Below are 18581 nucleotides of genomic sequence, written 5' to 3' on the forward strand. Positions count from 1 at the left end.
CTCTGTTTCGCCGTCGCCGTTCGTCGTTGCGCGTGTCGGAGGAGCCGGCACGAGCAAGGACGCGGAAGGGGACTTCGGCCGCGCCCTCTCCTTCCTCTTCCCCGGCCCGAGGCCGGAGAGATTACTCCCGCGCCGTCGGCCTCCCGTCACAGCGCCCCTCCTCACCTCGGTGATGCCTCCCTCCGTTCTTCCTCCTCGCTCCATCTCCCCCCCTTAGTTTTCGGTGGTAGCACGAGTAGCCTCCCCGTAGCTAGCCGGCGCCGCCCCGACCGTTGCCGTCGCCCGCCGTGTGCTCGCCGCCGTCGCCGCTCGAGCTCCGTAGCACCCGCTCGTCGCCAGCCTCGCTCGGCGTAGCTCCGCCCAATCCGACGCTAGCATCGGATTCCCGTGGCCGCGTAGGTGCTCTCACCGCCGGGAATCGGCCCCTCGTGACCTCGTCGCCGTTTCCCTCTTCCCTCCCTGCCGGTTGCCGCCGCCGCGATTCGCCGCCGTCAAGCTTCCTCCGGCGAATCCGAGCCGTTGGCTCGTCTCCCCTCGTCTCGTGCAACCACCCGGTGTGCTCGTTTTCGCCGGTATCGCTGTGGTCCGCTCCGCCGCTCGCCGCTGTTGTCCGCCGTCCGTTCCGGCCGGCGTCGTCGTCTACCTCCCGCCAGCCCACGTGGCAGCCACGTAGGCGCCACGTCGGCGCCAGCTCAGCCGAGGTCGGGACGGGCCGACCCCGGTCAGCCCCTCCCGTGCGCGCGTTCCACCGCGAGCCGTGAGGCTGCGCGTGGGCCCGCCGCATCCGTTCCTCCGCAGACCGCGCGCGTGCACCGCGTCCCTCCCCCGCCCGCGCGCGTGCGCCGCGTGCTCCCTCCGCACGGTGAGCCGAGCCGCTGACAAGCGGGTCCCACCCGGGACCGCGCACGGTGAGCCCGATCCACCGGCCCACTCTCTCCTTCCCTCCCGCGCGCGCGCGCTTGGGTCGTCTTGGGCCGGCCGGCCCATTTAGCTCGGCCGGACCGCCCCATCTCTCTCGGGCCGCGCCCTAGCCGCCCGAGGAAAAGTCTAATTTCCATCCCTCTTTTCTTTTCTTTTCTTTTCTTTTCCAAAAAGGATTTAATTAAATCCTTTTCCTTTAGACCAAAAATCCAATAATCTTAGAAATTCAATATCTTCCCAATCGTAAATCCGTTTGACTCCGTTCAACTTCCAAAATTCCTCAAATCTCGAGATCTATCTAATGGCATGCTTAGAGGTCATTAATAGGGCTTTATTTTTGCCGTTTGTTGAGTTGCCCCGTTTCGCGTGTAGTTTCGGAGCCCGAAGACCTGCAGTGCGAGGATTTCGAGGATCAAGCTCCAGATCTCGAGCAAGGCAAGCCACCTTTGAACATCTTGAGCCTATATTTGAAATTTAATTATGTTGCTTGCAAAATATTATGCATTGATAGGATCGCACTTAATCTGTTGTCCCGTCTGCAAGGCAGATTGGCGGACCTACCTAACTTGTTGCATTTGATCCTACCATTGTTAATTGCTATACCATGTCCCCTTGTAACCATCCAGTTGCGCCTCGATATTCGTGCACTCTGTGCGAGTATCGACGGTCGCCTTCAAACTTAAAATCTGAGTAACAATTTGGGTAAAACTGGAGCTTTACAAAAGACTTGGAAAACCCGACACCTGGGTCGGCGCTTGCGAACTAAATGAATTTCCAAAACCGCGGACCAGGGAACGTACCGGGTATACGGTTTTTCCCGCTCTCGCACTTAAGGACCGATTCCTTGGAATTTCATCCAAACATAAGACAAGTACGACCACATGGGTGGAATGGGACACCCCTGGCTGAGTAACTAGCTTATCAGGGGAGCCTTGATGTCGAGAGACATGTGGATTCGCCGGGGTGGTGTCGGGGAGGACCCCTGGGCTTCCTGGCACAGTATGGTCTGGGACCTAACCTGTTGTTGGTCTGGGACCCCTCTCGTCGGCATATGGTAAACCTGTATCGGCTTTGGAAATGCCTTGTCATGAAAGCTTGGAGGTCTCCCGACGTGGCTGATCCCCACGGGCTGGGTGATCCGGGTTAGTAATGTCGTGTGGGTAAAGTGTACCCCCTCTGCAGAGGTTAACAAACTGTTCGAACAGCCGTGCCCACGGTCATGGGCGGATGTGAGGTGATTCCTAACGTAGTTTGTTTAACTACTGCTTGTGAAATTGCTGTTGTGGAAAGGGGTTCGATGTTTGAAAAATCTGCAGCTGATGGGATCAGCTAGGCCCGGGTGGCCGTTTGAAAGTTGTAGGCCCGGGTAGCCGTTTGAAAAGCTGTTGGCCGGGTGCCAACCTTGTTTTAAATTTTAAAGACTGATACATTGCACATACTCCGACCGGACGAGACGCACTGTCTCATCCGTGTCGTTTGAGAAGCACTCACTTAGTTGTTTTTAGAAAAGAGTTCAACTAAAATCAATTGCAAAAACAACAGCCTTTCCTTGAAGCCTGCATTAAACACTTATTTCCCATGGCTTGCTGAGTACTCCCGTACTCACCCTTGCTCTATATAAATAATCCCCCCAGTTGCTGAAGAAGATGAAGCGGATCCTGCTGATGAGGAGTTCTTCCAGGAGCAAGCCGGCTACGATGAGTTTTAGGGTTTCGGCCTAGTTCCCAAGTCGCGCCTGTGTTGTTTGATCCAAGTCCTGCTTCCGTTTCCCTTTTGTAATGCAGTTGTGAGCTCGGGATCTGTCCGCAGCCCAACATGACTGTACTCCTACTCTATAATAAAGAGACCGCTGTTGCTGTGATATTCTGTCTCCCTGTGATACCAGCACTGTTTCCTGGGACTGGTATCGATCAACAGGTTAATTTGGAGTGTCACGGGCTAGTTCCGGTCGGTACTAGTTCGGGGCGTGACATTATTCAGATTAATGACATTTTAAATTATATTGGTAAAGTTATCAAATATATGCATCCATTTAGTTTTTTACAAACTCTATAAATACATAAGAAATCCTACCAAAACTTGGCAATATTGTTAAATTGCTAAAATTTAATAAGGTTTATTTTGGCTACAATCTGAACAGACCCTAAATTTGATTAAGTTTATAAAAAAAAGTTAGTAACATTTTCAATACAAAACAAACATATTATCAAAATACTGTGTTCGGCAGCAGGAGATTGTGAGAAAAATTGTTTTGTTTTATGCGCGCACGCTTTCCCGAACTACTAAATGGTGTATGTTTTGCAAAAATTTTCTATATGGAAGTTGATTCAAAAAATCATATTAATCCATTTTGAAGTTTAAAATAGTTTATACTCAATTAATTATAATCTAATGGCTCATCTTATTTTGCGTATCTTCTCGATCTTCTCTTTTCCACTCCTCTAAAACTCACTTATAATATGCAAATGAAAAATTTTCACTAAACCCAAATGCTAGCAATATTTTCCCAAGAAAATGGTAAAAACACTTTATTTCAGTCAACAAACTCCATGTTCTACAAGAGTACAAAAGATAAGTCCATACCAAACAGATCCTAAATACACGAGGGAAGCATGAAGTAATGAACGGAGATAATCATCCTAACCTATTATACAACGGAATCATCAAAAAATAAATCCAACGGAGAGAACCATCAAAAACACATTTAAAGGAAAACCGTGCCTGAGAGAAGCACAAAATACACCAACATCTGAACGACCAGGCTGCATTTCGTCCACTGGGCACAGAAAACTCTCCCGCTTGCGCTGCCAGAGCTTGACGCCGACGCCGTCGTCGTCGTGCTCCTTCCGCCGTTCCCGTCGCTGCCGCTCTCGCCGCCGACTCCGCCCGACTGATCACTCTTGCCCTTCCCTTCTCCGCCGCCCTCGTGGTCCTCATGGCCCTCGTCGCCGTCACCTGCAGATTGGCACACACATGCGCGACGATGACACATCAGCTATAACCCATCGTTTCATTTATTCGTGGAATAAGTCAAACAGCATATTCATAAACGAAAAATAATTTGTGATTAAAACTTTTATATACGTATTATTACCAATTTAAAAGCAAAAGCTAAAAAATAAATTTCGATGAAAAAACTTAAAATCAACTTCAAATTTAAAGTTGAAAATTGAATTTTGGCTAATAATCATAAGGATAAGAGAAAAGACTAGGAACGATCGAAGCAGAGAATTTGTCATTGTGGCGTACCGCCGCCGCCGGTAGCGGGCGTCCCGCTGCCGCCGCCGCCGCTGGTGCCGCCCGAGAGGGAGATGGTGCCGGCTGCCATGTCCTTGTGCTGCGCGAGGAGGCCGCTGGGCCCCGGCAGGGTTCCGGCGGGGCCGACGGCGTAGATGACGTTGGTGAGCGGTTGGCCGGAGAGCTGGAACGCGAGGTAGAGCCTGGAGCCCTTGGACACGATGGTGGGCGCCGCCGCGCCGCGCGACAGCGACAGCTTCCCCTGGTCCGGCGGACACAACGACGACGTCGTCCCGCCGAGGTAGTACTGCCTCGCCGTGCCGGCGGCGCCCGGCGTGGCCCACCCGGCCACCGCGCTGCCCCCCACCATCTTCCCGTTCGGCGAGAACCCGACGGCGATGTACCCGCCGCTGTCCGGCGCCGACAGCACGAAGTTCCACACGCTGTTGCTTCCCGCCGACGACGCGTCCTTCCCGAACTGCAACGCATCGCCATTGATGACGTCGAGCGAGCGAAACCAATGCAGCTAGCAACAAGGACGAACGATGTCGAAGCAAGCTTACCCGGAGGATGAAGCCCTGCGAGCTCCATGCTTGGAAGCAGTTGAGGCCGGTGGTGTTGAAGGAGATGAGGTTGCCGAGGCTGAGCGCGGCGGTGCACGAGTCCGACGTCGTCTGCGAGCTCACCAGCAGCAGCGAGCTCGATCCGACGAAGCAGAGCACCAGCAGCAGATGGTGCCATTGTCGCATGGCTCGATCCATTGCCATAGTGCCAAACTGAATGTGGATCGAGAACTATGCGTACGGACTTGGATGATTTGATCGACGAGAAGAATGGTTTCAGTTAAATAGGCAAATTAGCGTGTGTTCTGACTTGGGGTTGGTACGTGAGCATCTGACCTTAGTAATAGAATAGAGTGGCTTCTAGTTCTCTTCTGAAAAATTAAATGATAAATACGGTGGCTTCTAGTTGGTTACGGTCCGGCCATGTTATCCTCCTAGGTTTGTTTGGTGTTGACTAAAATGAGCCGATTAAGCTACACGTGAGTCGATCCATTTGTGCGTAAGAGAATACGTACAAGTGACACCAAGTTTGTCCTCCAGATAATCTTGTAAGATTCAGATGGAATACTGATTAGGATAGATTATGCTTGGATATTCTAGTAGGAGAAATAAAGAATGTGTCTCTACTGAAGGTGTAATTTTTTTAAAAAAAATCAGGCAATTACATTACCCGACTTTTTGAAGAAACAAAAAAACAGGTATCTTTGCATAGTCTTGTCAGATAAAACAAAAAGGGAAAGAAAACAGAAATAACAGGAAAACATAAACAGAGGCAGAAGGACCAGCTTTCCAATCCAGTACTCTCGTCCATCCACAAGCTACATCTCAACTTTTCTGAACTCGACTTCCTAAGAAAACATAAGCTAAAAATATTCCATAACCTAGCAGATATCACAAAACAGCATTCCAGCTATAGATAGCCATAAGGCCTGAGGCCCGACGGCCCAGCCCACAGAACGACATGACTAGTGTTGAGCCCGTGCCAGCCCGGCCTGACGATTGGGCCGTGCCTAAGCCGATGTCCAGGCACGGTTGGCCGGCTCGGCATGGCATGGTCAAAGAAAAATAGTTGAGGGATTGAAAATAGACTTAATATAGCCTTATAAGACACTGCCACAACCCAAAGAGATGAGGGAGGAAAATTAGACTTATTCTATGGAGAAGCACAATAGGCTATCGTTCCTTTAGGCTGGCCCGGCCGAGTCTTACTGGGCCGTGCCTAGGCCGTGGGTGCAACCCATGGGCTGGCACAGCCCAGCATGTAGGTCAGGCCATGCCGACCCGACTGACCTCAGCCCAGGCCCAGTCGTGCCTAGGTGGGGCCATGCCGGGCCGGGCGGCCCATTTAAACATCTATAATTTCAGCTAACCAAACCAAGACATGAAACACATCTTCTGATAACTAGTGAGAACCTAAGAATCTGAATTTTAGTTTGTTTTCTAAACTATGTAGTTATAAATTCCTCTTTTTCTATATCTCATGGCACGTGTCCTTGCCAGCCAACAATACATGAAATGTTTTATCTTTAATTCTCTATCCCTTATCGCCAAGCTTCAAAAGTGTATATATGGATTTAATTGTAAAAAATCCTCTCTCATCATGGGGTCAGATCATTTTATCTGGGTTCATCTTTTAGGATTACATATATTAATTTCTCACATCTCCAAATCTTGTTTATCTTCCTTTGATAAATTTCTTCTAAACTCTAATTCCACTCTTCCTTCAATATACAGTTCCTTCACCGTAGCTTCTTGATGCAAATAAACATTACTATATAATTGGGCGGCTGCGTAGTGGGTGCCGCTTCGGGCTGTTTCAGGCAAGCAACAGCAAGATGCCATAGCGGCGTAAACACCATGGCAGCTGGAGAAAATCCACTTTCCTAACAGTGTTAGCCCTCGCTGTGAGTCTAATCATAAGTATGCTAGGTTCTGACTATTTTTTATGGCAAATGTGTAATTACACTTTTATTAATAGCAAATCCGCTATACCTATTCAAACCGTTGGAAAATATACAATTGACCCATAATCTAATAATGTTTACGTCGTATTTTTATTTTCTTTCCCGGCTGGCACTTTGCTAGAGACAATATAAGGGGCAATTGCTTATTTGACCCTGTTTTGAAATGTAATTATCGATTTGACCCTACTTTTTGAACTTTGCTTATTTGACCCTCCTTTTCAAGTACGAAGCTTCCGTCTGACCCTCTTTCGCTGACTCCGTTAGGGTTCAATTTAAAAAAAAAAGAAAATGTTTCCAGAGTTCCTAATGGCGAAAATACCCTCCAAAGCCAAACCCTATTTTGACTCTCTCTCTCTCACTCGTGCGTACCTCTCTCTCACTCGTGCGTGCGTGCGGCGGCGGCGAGCTGAGGGGGCGGCGGCGGCGTCAAGCATAGCCCCGCCGGCGCCCGCTCGTTGTGCTGGAGGGCGGCGGCGGTGGCGTGTCCGGTCCGGGTCGGCGCCGATCTGTGGGGAGAGGCGGCGGCGAGCTAAGGAGGCGGCGGCGGCGTGATGTACAGCCACGCCGGCGCCCGCTCGTAAAGGTGGAGGCCGGCAGCGGCGGCGGTTTGATGGGGCACGGGGCGGCCGATCTGAGGGGACAAGGGCGGCGAGCTGTGGGGGCTGCGGCGGCGGCGGGTGCTACACGCGGTGACGGGGGGGGGGGGGGTGAGGGCGGCGGCGGCGGCGAGGTCAATGGTGTCGACGAGCCACCACGCGCGGCCGGCTCTCCTCTCCCGCCTCTCCGCCGTCGCTCGCCTCGCCCGCCTCTCTGCCGCCGCCCGCCTCTCCGCTGCCGCCCGTCTCGTCCGCCTCTCCGCCGCCGCCCGCCTCTCCGCCACCGCCTGCCTCGCCCACCTCTCCATCGCCGCTCGCCTCGCCCGCCTCGTTCGCCGCCCGCCTCTCCGCCGTCGCCCGCCTCTCCGCCGCCGCTCGCCTTGCCCGCCTCGGCCGCCGCACGCCCGCCTCTCCGCCTCGTCCACCACCGCCCGCCTGTCCGCGCCGGCCGCCCCCGCCCACCGTCGGCCGCACCGCCGTGCGCGCCGTCCGCCGCTGTCATGCCGACTACCGAGAGAGCGAGGTCGATGGCGTCGATGCTGTCCAATTTTTTTTACAAAATCTATCATAATTGCCTCAAATTTGACAATTTTTAGTCAAATCTTTCAAAATGAATCAAATTTCTCAAATTTATGCCAAATCATTCATAATTGGGGCACATTTTAGTTAATTTATTTTCACAAAATTCAATCAAATTTAAGTCAAATTTCACAAAATGATTCAAATCTGTCAAATTAATGCCAAATCTGTTACTTGAGCAAAAATTATTACAAATATTTCTACATTCTTAATATATTCACGGTATAACAAAATAGGGTTAAACAAGCAAACAAAAGGGATATAACAGGGTCAAATAAGCAAGGGCAAAATAGACTATTTACCTCAAAATTAACACCGTCACCTCACCCAAACGGAATAGGGTCAGACCGGAGCTTCGTACTCGAAAAGGAAGGTCAAATAAGCAAAGTTTAAAAAATAAGGTCAAATCGGCAATTACAGTTCAAAACAGGGTCAAATAAGCAATTGCCCCGACAATATAAAGGGGGAATTAAAACTGCATCCGGAGGAGGAACATGTACAAGTACTCTCGCGCCTAGACAATTGAATCTTGCACCTGGCGGTTCCCTGAATTTTGTCCGTCGTCGAGTCTGTCGTCGCAGCAACCGCTCGGAGCAAGTTTAATAGTATAGTCTACCACTAGCTCTAATTCATCTATAGTTAATCTAGTAGTCAATTCATACAATAGTTGCTTACTATACTATTAATATATGGTCCCACCTGTCATATACATATTGCGTCTTGGAGTCCGCGCTGCAGCTGGCTACAGATCTGTAGTCCGCTTCTCTTCTCTCTCATCTTTTATCTTATTAAAATATGTTTCACTAGTACAGATCCTTCTATCTGTGACGGGCTCTAATATGCTTAGAAATAGCGGGCCGTCACAAGGAAGTCATCTCAATCGGGCCGAAAAGTGTCCGATTGAGATATGGTCGCACAGACATGTTAGATGGGTATAAAACTTAAGCCCGTCACGGATGACACCTATCAGTGACGGGCCATAACTTTAGGCCCGATTGAGATAACATTCCATATCTCAAACGGGCCTAAAGTTGTGGCCCGTCACAGATGATTTAGGCCCGTTTGAGATAACATTCCATATCTCAAACGGGTCTCAAGTTGTGGCCCGTCACAAATGACCATCATATGTGACATGCACCAACTTGAGGCCCGTTTGAGATAACAACTAGGCCCATCACAGATGACTCATCAGTGATGGGCTATATACTTAATTTCTATCGGGCATTAACTAAAGCCCGTAACCGATGACTATTTTTCCATTTTTCATATGAAATGTTTATATTTGTAAGTTGACTATAGCAAAATAATTTTACGGGTAGTAAATAATTTCAAATGGAAAAAATATCAACAACAAAATTGTATAACTTATCAATATTTACAAGTTTTAGTTTGTTCATTTTTCAATATAACTTTTTTTTGAACAGTTTAAATTTGAATTTAAAAATATGACAACTTCAAACAACATTTTCAAATACTAAATGATTTCAATTGAAAAAGTCATCAACAACAAAGTTGAATAACTCATCAAGATCTAAAACTTTTATTTTTGTTATTTCTTCATCTGACGAAATGTTAGTAATATTATTCACAAATTTTACATATATGTGTTATAGTTTATAAAACCAGATAAGAGATATGTCAATTTTGTAAACAATGTTACTATCACTTTGTCGTATGAAGAAATGACCAAAATAAAAGTTTTAGATCTTGATGAGTTATTTAACTTTGTTGTTGATGACTTTTTCAGTTGATATCATTTAGTATTTGAAAATGTTGTTTGAAGTTGTCATATTTTTAAATTCAAATTCAAACGGTCCAAAAAATGTTATATAGAAAAATGACCAAAATAAAAGTTATAGACTTTGATGAGTTATACAAATTTGTTATTGATGACTTTTTCAGTTGAAGTCGTTCACTGATCTAAAATTCTATTTGAACTTTTCAAACTTTGAATTTTAAATTTCAAATTGTTTAAATAGAGTCAGATGGAGAAATTACCAAAATAAAAATTTTGCACCTCGATGAGTTCTACAACTTTGGTTTTGGTGACTTTTCCATTTGAAATCATTTAATAACCCCAATTCAATATCTTGGCCTAGGGCATAATAGGAATTAATAGAATACTCATACCAACATGTTACAATTACTTTTCCGGAAGCCAATCTCTAAAAAAACTTTGACGTTAAGTGTGCTTGGTCTGGAGCAATTTCGGGATAGGTGACCGACCGAGAAGTTTGAACTTCCCGCGTGGGTGCACACGAGTGAGGGCTAGCAAAAAAATAAAATTTATTTATTTATGGAATATACTCATCTGTGACGGGCATTAACTCTAGCATAAGTTAATGTGACGGGCTATAATTAATGCCCGTCACAGATGACTCATCTGTGACGGGCTATAGTTAATGCCCGTCACAGATAAGGGTCATCTGTGACGGGCGCTAGTTGTGGCCCGGTTGAGATAGGTCATCTGTGACGGGTTATAGTTTGACTGGTCGTCTGGGTCAAAGCTATCGGTGACGGGCTTTACTTAGGGCCCGATTGAGATAGAATCATCCGTGACGGCCGTTTGCCCGATTGAGATAGCTCTTCACATCAGTGATTTCTAACCTGTGACGGATGCCATGCCAATCATGGCGAGGAGGAAGTAAGTTAACGATTCGACCGCGACGACAACCATAAATGTCTGCAGCAACAAATAGAGCAAAGATATTAATTACTGCTAGATTAATTGTCTGTGTTATAGAACTACTTCCCGTCTGTTAAATTACCACTGTGAATATCTCGCAGGGCCCGCAGCGGGAGGAGCACCGCTGCTCGGGGCGTCCTCGTTGCAATGTCGCCGGCGGCGGTGGTGGCGGCGGCTCCTTTGGCAGCGGGTAACCAACGACGGCCGGCGGCGCCCCATCGCCGAATTGGATCACTGGATGGCCGACGACCACCCCGTCGTACTCGTACCCATCTCCGACCGCCGTGACACGGGCCATGGTGGCTTCCGCCGCTGCAGGCCCGCAGTACGCGTACACCGCGGTGGCCGGGGATCAGGTGCCGATATATAAGACGAACACGCGCAGGCGGGAGCTAGTGTAGGATCGCACAAGACCAAACAAACCTACCAGAGAGGGGTGAATGGTAGGGAAGACCAAAAACCCAAAAATCTTTTGCGGAATTAAAGATTACCCCAAACGAAGTCGATGACGAAGTCCAGTCGCCGCCGGTCGAACCGCCCACCTGCCGCCGGTCAAACCGCCGAAGCCTCGCCGGTCAGACCGTCCGAACACCTGCGGTCAGACCGCCACTATCCCACCGGTCAGACTGTGCACACACCTACGGTTAGACCGTCGGGACCCAGAAACACCGGTAGATGACAAACTCGAAGATGTAGATTGAAACTTATTCGACTTTATTGTATCAACTAGTGTTTACAAAGTGCACCAATAGCACTCCTCACCAAAATATTGAACTAAACTCGAAACCCTAACTTTCTCTCAACTTGTGTCTCTCTAAAACCGATACTAGGAGGCCTCACTCTCCCTCTCTATTTATACCACAAAACCCCCTACTCAAAATAGATGTATAACTCCTATTTACAATAGGACTCAATCCCTAAATTTCCTTTTTCTCCAAAACTACAGCTGCAGCCAACTCCAAGCCCTCAACCGGCTCGGACTCTGGTCTGCTGCCGCGTGAGCCGGCTGTCTTCCTGGCCGACTCGGCCTGCAGCCAACCGAGCCGCCGCTAGCTGTCACCTGCCATGCATCATGCATCGGCACCAGCAACACCATGCAACCATCGAGTCACACACATGTATAGCACACATATGCACAGTACTCCATATATGCATACCGCATGCATACGTGCAGCCCTGCTACAGTACCACGTGTACTGTGGCACATCTTTTCTCCTTCCAATTTCTTCATCAATTTCCTTCGCGAACACCAACGCTTGCACGCAACCCTCGTGAAACCCGTTGCGAAGATCTCTCCCACACAATGTCCATCCACCGTATGCCATCTCGTATCCAACTTCGTCATCCGGTATCCTTGACCGTCTAGACCCCTCAACTCCTCCCTGAGTCTAGTCCCGATCCCTACCGTTGACCGAAGTTGACCTCCAAGAATTTTGACTCTAGTCACCTTCTCACATGGTATCCTGACCGCAATAGATCTCTGCTCCTCCTAGAGTATAGTCCCGGTCCTCACCATTGACCAAGGCTGACCTCAAGTCACCTGCACACAATCAGACAAAACAACCGTTTCTGGGCACAGATATCACAACCTGACCCACATTAGTCACACACACTCACACCAACATTCACACATACTCTCAAACCAATTCTTTGATTAAATCATTTGCATAGCCAATTGTTCATCATAAATATTAATCATGACAATGATTTCACAGCTAGGGCCAGATACGACGTGCGTACACGTACGAGATCGATCGGCCTTGTGTTTGTTCATTTATATATTGACAGATGAAAGGGGGTTCTCGTGGTGCTGAACACTAGGAACGATACTCGGATTCCCCCGCCCTGTTAGGTTGCTATTGGGTCGGAATCGTGGGATCTAATAAAGGATTACAGCCCCGTTTTGTATTCTGTCAACAGTATTGTGTTGGCCCGTAGAAACAAGGAGTTCATTTGACTTCATTGAATATAGATCCAATCTACTAACTCCATTTTTAATATATGACGCTGTTGACTTTTTACATCTTATGTGATCATTCGTCTTATTTAAAAAATTTAAGGAAATATATTTCTTTTGTTGTGGCTTGATTTATCACTGGAGGAACTTTAATAGTTACTTATATTATTATGATTTTGACAAAAAAAAAGTTGAATAAAACGAATGGTCAAATGTTGTAAAAAAAATCAACGACGTAATATATTAAAAAACGGTAATTTGTATTCCTCAACTCCCTAATTATTAAAATCATTGTAATTCGACTCCTAATACAAGTATTCACAGTGGTATTTGATGACATGGTTTATTCACTTGTTCCACCTCTTCCCCTCTCTCCGCCCTATCTCTTCCTCTCCTTGCTATGGTGATGGCAGCATAGGGAGGAAGGGCCGAAGGGGGAAGAGGAAGCAGAAAGAGGATGCCATGTAACTATGTGAGTCCCTTATGATGACTCAATGAGTGGACCAGGTCTATGAGTCACATCAGCGGTAGTGAATTTTGTTAGGATTTAAATTACCCTGGTTTTTGAAAGGTTATGGGATCAAGATATATGATATTATGGTTAAGTGATACATATCATATTATAGCTGTATTTGAGGGAGTCAAAATGAGCTTATTCCTAGAAACAACGCTAATGAAAAATAGTTTTTCAACACCAAAATTTGAACCATCAGGCCTTTATCAACAAACAAATTCAGACAACTTGAAAACAAAAAATCTCTCTTTGCTCCAAAAAACTGAAGTATGCAAATTGAATTGAAAGTGTATGTGTTAAACCCCAAGCCCTGCCTTGTTTAATTCAGTTTAGGCCTAGAAAACGAATACACTATGCCTTGTTTAATTCAAATTTGAACTACAGGCCCACACTTATTTTTTGACGGAGGGAGTAATCAATTGCATGTGAGTGAACAACACATTCATAGATCGACAGATACTAGAGAACTTGGTGTGCATATAGACTTCAGTTGGAGAAATTGTTTTGGCTGCTATAGATTCTAAAAATTGTATTTTGGACATAATGTACAAGTCATGAATGACCACAAAGAAGAAGATTGACATGTAAGGATGGAAAACAAGTAGAACAGCAAAAGTGTCACTTTACATTAGTTTTCAGCAGATGGATCAGATACATGAGATGTGCACTCACTCCCGCAGGCGCGGCAGGAGGAGGAAGCAGCAGATTCTTGGCACCGGCAGCACAAAATGCGGCGGCGGCAGCTGCGGCGGAGAAGGCGATCGGAGAAGGCGATCGAAGAAGGTGGGGATTACTCTTGGAGACAAATTGCTCTCCGAATTTTGGGGGGAATTCAGGAGGCGAAGGCCGGAGAGGGAAGGGGAGAGAGGGAGATCTAAAAGAAAAAATTCGATATATATATACCCTTTTAATTTCCTGTAAACCAGTCCAGCCCAATAGGTAATAGAAAGGCCTGGTCTAGAAGGCCCAACGAAAGCTAACCTTGTCTCTTTTTTGACAACCCATCCCGTGTATTCAGATTTCAGAGTACTGAAAGCCTACGTTTTGACGAACTTCACGTTTACAAACGAAAAGTAAAACTTTTTATATATGAGTTCTTAGCGATCTAAAAACATAGGCTAAAAAATAAACTTCGATGAAAAAAAACCCTTAAAATCAGCTTCAAATTTAGAGTTAAAAATTTAAAATTCGGCTAATAAATATAAGTATAACCGAAAAGATAAGACCCTCGCAAGGACTGGGCTGCATTTTTAGCCATTCCGTACAGTAAATTCATTCGAAAAATGATTTTATGGAGAAATCACTTCATCACAAGAGTGGAATACTCCCTCAGTCCCATTTCAAGTACAACTATGTGTTTCCGCGCTCAACTTTGATCATCTGTCTTATTTGAAATTTTTTTATAATTGTATTTTTTTTATAAGATGATAAAACATAAATAGTATTTTACTCGTGACTTACGCTTTAAATTTTTTAAAAATTTTTCAAATAAGACAGACGATCAAAGTTAAACGCGAAAAAAATCATGGCTACGCTTAAAAATGGAACGAATGAAGCAAAGAGCACATGGCTGAAGCCTGAAAGCGTATTCCCTTCGCGTGAACGAAAGCGTAAAATGACCCATCGTTTTGGAAGGCCAGCAATTTCTTTCTTCTCGCCTCTGCGACGGCGCCTCCGCCATGGAGGTGTACCGGAATCTACTCCTCCTCCCCCTCCTCTTGGCCCTCGTCGCCGCGGCGGCGTCCGCCGCTGGCGACGAGCGGGCGGTACTGGAGGTATCCGGCTCGCCGGAGGGGGTGGTATGGGTGGTCCAGCTCTCGGATCTCCACTTCAGCGTCCACCACCCGGACCGCGCCTACGACTTCCGCCGATACGTCGGCCCGGCGCTCGCCATGGTCAACCCCGCGCTCGTCCTCATCACCGGAGACCTCACCGGTACGGGCGCTCCTCTCTCTCGGCCCCTTACCTTTCTGTGCCGCTTCGTTTGATGTTGTGATCCTTCCCGGGTTTTAGGGATGATCCAATCTGGTTTTAGTCGAGTAGGTGCTTGTGATGTTTAGTGGTATCATTTGTGTGTGCTAATACAAATTTTGGAGACTCTCAATTTTAGAAAATGTGTTGTATGGATGATTCCTTGATGCACTGTAATGGAGGATGCCATGGTTCTGAGAAACTTTTTTTTTTCGAGGGTGTGAAACAGTTATTTCTTGGTATAATGCGAGCTGTGGCCCTGTGGTAGAACCTAGAATTGAGCTAAATTTCTGTGGATATGTAGGTTTCATGCGGTGAGACGAAGAAATGATAATGGTGTGTGGGATGAAACTGTTAATTTTCATTCGGTAATCAATAGTTTGTGGGACTTGCCATATAGGTTATGCTGAAATGGCAATCTGAAAAATTCAATGTTTATTTCACAACTTAAGTATAATGCATTACGGACCAGTTACAACAGCAGATCTGGTCGCAAGTGGCCAATTACTGTCAGGCTGCCCACCAGTAACCTAGAAGACCACTAATTATGTTATTAATTTCACTGCTATAACAAGCTAGAGTATAGAACAAATGTAAACTTTGGCATGCACATTTTAACACCATAGGCTTTTTAGGCGCACACTGTTGGCAATTTCACTATCTTTTCTCAATGCATTATTATTTGAAGTGTGCTTTCGGAATTTACAGTTATGTAATATTAACCATGAACTATATTTACTTTCAAAGGACGACATGTGAGTGCAGAAACAGCTGATCTTCCATTTCTTGCATAGTTGTTCCTACCAATAGTAACCAGTCAGTTGTAGCTTGGTAGCAAAACTAGCACAATAACATGTGAACAAGCTGAATTAATTTTGGGAGGTGCTCATGGCACAAAAAGGATATTCCTGATGACATAAAGATTTAACTCAGATGTGAATTTATTCATTTTTCTTCAGATGGAAAAAGCAAAGATCTGCTAACTATGAAGCAAAACGAGATGGAGTGGATAGAATATAGAAGCAAGTTAAAGGATGTAATTGAAAGTAGCAAGCTTCCAAGAAGCATTTTCTATGATCTGAGAGGAAACCATGATAGCTTTGGTGTACCTTCACCTGGTGGGGACCATGATTTCTATCAGAAGTATAGTATCAATGCCATACTAAGACGACACAGCCGTGTCCAGAGCATCACTTTGGAGGTCAGTGCTTCAAGTTATGCATGATTGAATGTCTTCAACTTGTCATTTCGAGGAAAAATGCGTTCATATTATTTATACATGGTCCTGTAGTTAAACTTTTAGTGCCAAATTCTGTTTGCAATCATTTTTTTAATAACATTGACGTAATATTAATATGGTCAGATTTATGAAATTATCTGCAGAACAGTGGCCGGAAGCATCTGTTTGTTGGCTTTGATAGCACAATGGAGATTGGTCTTAGAGGACCGACAAATCTATTTGGGCATCCAACTGACAAGCAACTTATAGAATTGGATCAGTCACTTTCTCAGTGGGACACTGACTTCAACAAGGCTCAGGTGACAAAAGTCGCATTTGGGCATTTTCCAATGTCTTTCTCAACATTAACAGAGTCAGGAAAAAGTATCAAGGATGTGTTTCTTAAGCACTCATTAGCAGCATACTTGTGTGGCCATCTTCATACAAGGTTTGGGAAGAATTTGAAGCGCTACTATCATCGATCAACTGAGGGATCACCATTATCAGAACATTACTACCAATTTAACATGCACCAAGGATATGAAATCCACAGCGATAAGGAGAGTTGTTCTAAAGAGGCTGTGCATGCCGAAGAAGAGTTCTGGGAGTGGGAGATGGGTGATTGGAGAAAAAGTAGAAGTATGCGGATATTAGCAATTGATGATGGTTATGTCTCCTACACTGACATAGATTTTAGGTTAGGCTCAAAGAGTATAATTGTACTACCGACATTTCCTCTTGACTCGAGATTCATGCAGAGGGCCACTGCTTCTCGTGACTTCAAATGTCAGGTCATGGGGGCTTCAACTTTTGACACAGTGAGGGCTCTTGTATTCTCTCGACATGAGATAGTATCTGTTTCAGTAAAGATATATGACTCAAGATCAGGACATCTTGATGTAGTGTTTGACTCTGAAATGAAAAGGGTAAACGCAAATGAAACTAGAGGAGATATGTATTTAGTTCCATGGAACTGGAGAGCATTTGCAGATCCCTCTCTGAACAGATATTGGCTCCAAATTGAAGTAATGGATATAACAGGTGACGCTAGTGTCAGCCAGTTGAGGCCATTCTCTGTTAATGGCTTTGCTTCAAAAGTTAGCTGGACATGGAAGGAGTTTTTTGTGATGGGTATTCAATGGGCTTTGGTGTATCATCCTGCACTGTGGTGTGTTCTTGCTCTGATTTTCTCATTGCTTCTTGTACCACGAGCTTCAGTTTTGTTGTTTAAAGATCAATTCACATACAAATATCTGCGTCCAAATGGTAGTCAGTGGGTATCGTTGAAGTATCTAATTGGTGGTTTCATCTGGCTCTTTGTTGAGTTTTCCAGGGTGACTATTGTGTGGTCTTTGCTCTTGGTGTATATGATATATTTGTTAGTCTTCCCTTGGTTGTTTGGTCACCCTATAACTGAGGATAGTAACCTCGCATCCATGACATTTAGAGGCTGGATTCTTGGAAAATCCAATAGTGGCAGTGAAGTTCTCCATGCTGGCACTCCAGATGTCATGGTCATTGTTCTCCCTCACCTTTGTTTCGTGGTATTACCCACAATTGTGATTTTAGCTGCCATGGCTGCTGAGAGAACAGCATATCGAGAACAGTATCTTTCTCAATCAGGAAAGAAGAAAGATGATCACTACCAAAAGAGCAGGAGACAGAAGGAGCATGATAATTTTTGGAACAGTCGTTGGACACGGAAATTTCTTTTTCTTCTTTGCCTGGCAGTTCTGTGGAAACATTGGAAGGTATACACTGTTAATCCATGCTAATTTCTGTATTTGCAATTATCTCTAGTTTGAAAATAGTTCTGACATCTTTTGCATTGTGCAGCACTGCAGGGCTCTTGTGAAGGCTTATGCGATGAACCCTGTAATCCACTCGCCAGTACATTTCTTCTTCATTCCAGTGCTCATAGCGTTTGCTATCTACAAAACCTCGTCACTTTAGCTGTTCCAGAGCCTTTTCTTGTAGCATTGTTGTATTGCTGTCAAGTTTCAAGGACACTGGAAATATTTGGCGTTACGCAGGCATCCCTGTGAATCTGGTGGTAACTGTAGGACAACAGATTTGTTAGATCATTTAACTTGCGTAAAGATGCTGTTAACATCTTGCTGCACATAATTGTTAGACTGCACGGTTATTCTTCAGAACTAATAACAGTTAGAACAAGAAAAGAAAGAAAATGTCATACTGCTATGTATGTACTTATTTTCAAGAATAAATTTGCTCCTTTTTTTTAATCTTCTGCTTGGCCTCCACTTACATATATCCTTATGAAGAACAAAATAACTGTGGTGGTGTACTCTTTTCTATTTTCTGTAATTCCATCTGAGAAATGTGTTTTATAGTTCGCATGATCATGGTCTCG

General features: G+C 45.6%; 2 protein-coding genes across 2 annotated transcripts; one reads left to right on the forward strand and one right to left on the reverse strand.

The window, feature by feature from the left end:
- Window positions 1-3418: 3418 nt before the first annotated feature.
- On the reverse strand, window positions 3419-5029 carry LOC4324959 (cytochrome b561 and DOMON domain-containing protein At3g07570). Its single transcript, XM_015787099.3, has 3 exons — window positions 4722-5029; window positions 4171-4636; window positions 3419-3876 (listed from the first exon to the last, which is right to left on the reverse strand). Exons 1-3 carry the CDS (start codon window positions 4923-4925, stop codon window positions 3626-3628), a joined length of 921 nt encoding a protein of 306 aa, XP_015642585.1. The 5' UTR covers window positions 4926-5029; the 3' UTR covers window positions 3419-3625.
- A 9605-nt stretch (window positions 5030-14634) lies between these two features.
- On the forward strand, window positions 14635-18453 carry LOC4324960 (putative metallophosphoesterase At3g03305). Its single transcript, XM_015778539.3, has 4 exons — window positions 14635-14952; window positions 15948-16189; window positions 16372-17958; window positions 18044-18453. Exons 1-4 carry the CDS (start codon window positions 14697-14699, stop codon window positions 18158-18160), a joined length of 2202 nt encoding a protein of 733 aa, XP_015634025.1. The 5' UTR covers window positions 14635-14696; the 3' UTR covers window positions 18161-18453.
- The last annotated feature ends 128 nt before the right edge of the window (window positions 18454-18581 follow it).

Source organism: Oryza sativa, chromosome 1 (genome assembly GCF_034140825.1).
Source record: "Oryza sativa Japonica Group chromosome 1, ASM3414082v1".
Classification (NCBI taxonomy): domain Eukaryota; kingdom Viridiplantae; phylum Streptophyta; class Magnoliopsida; order Poales; family Poaceae; genus Oryza; species Oryza sativa.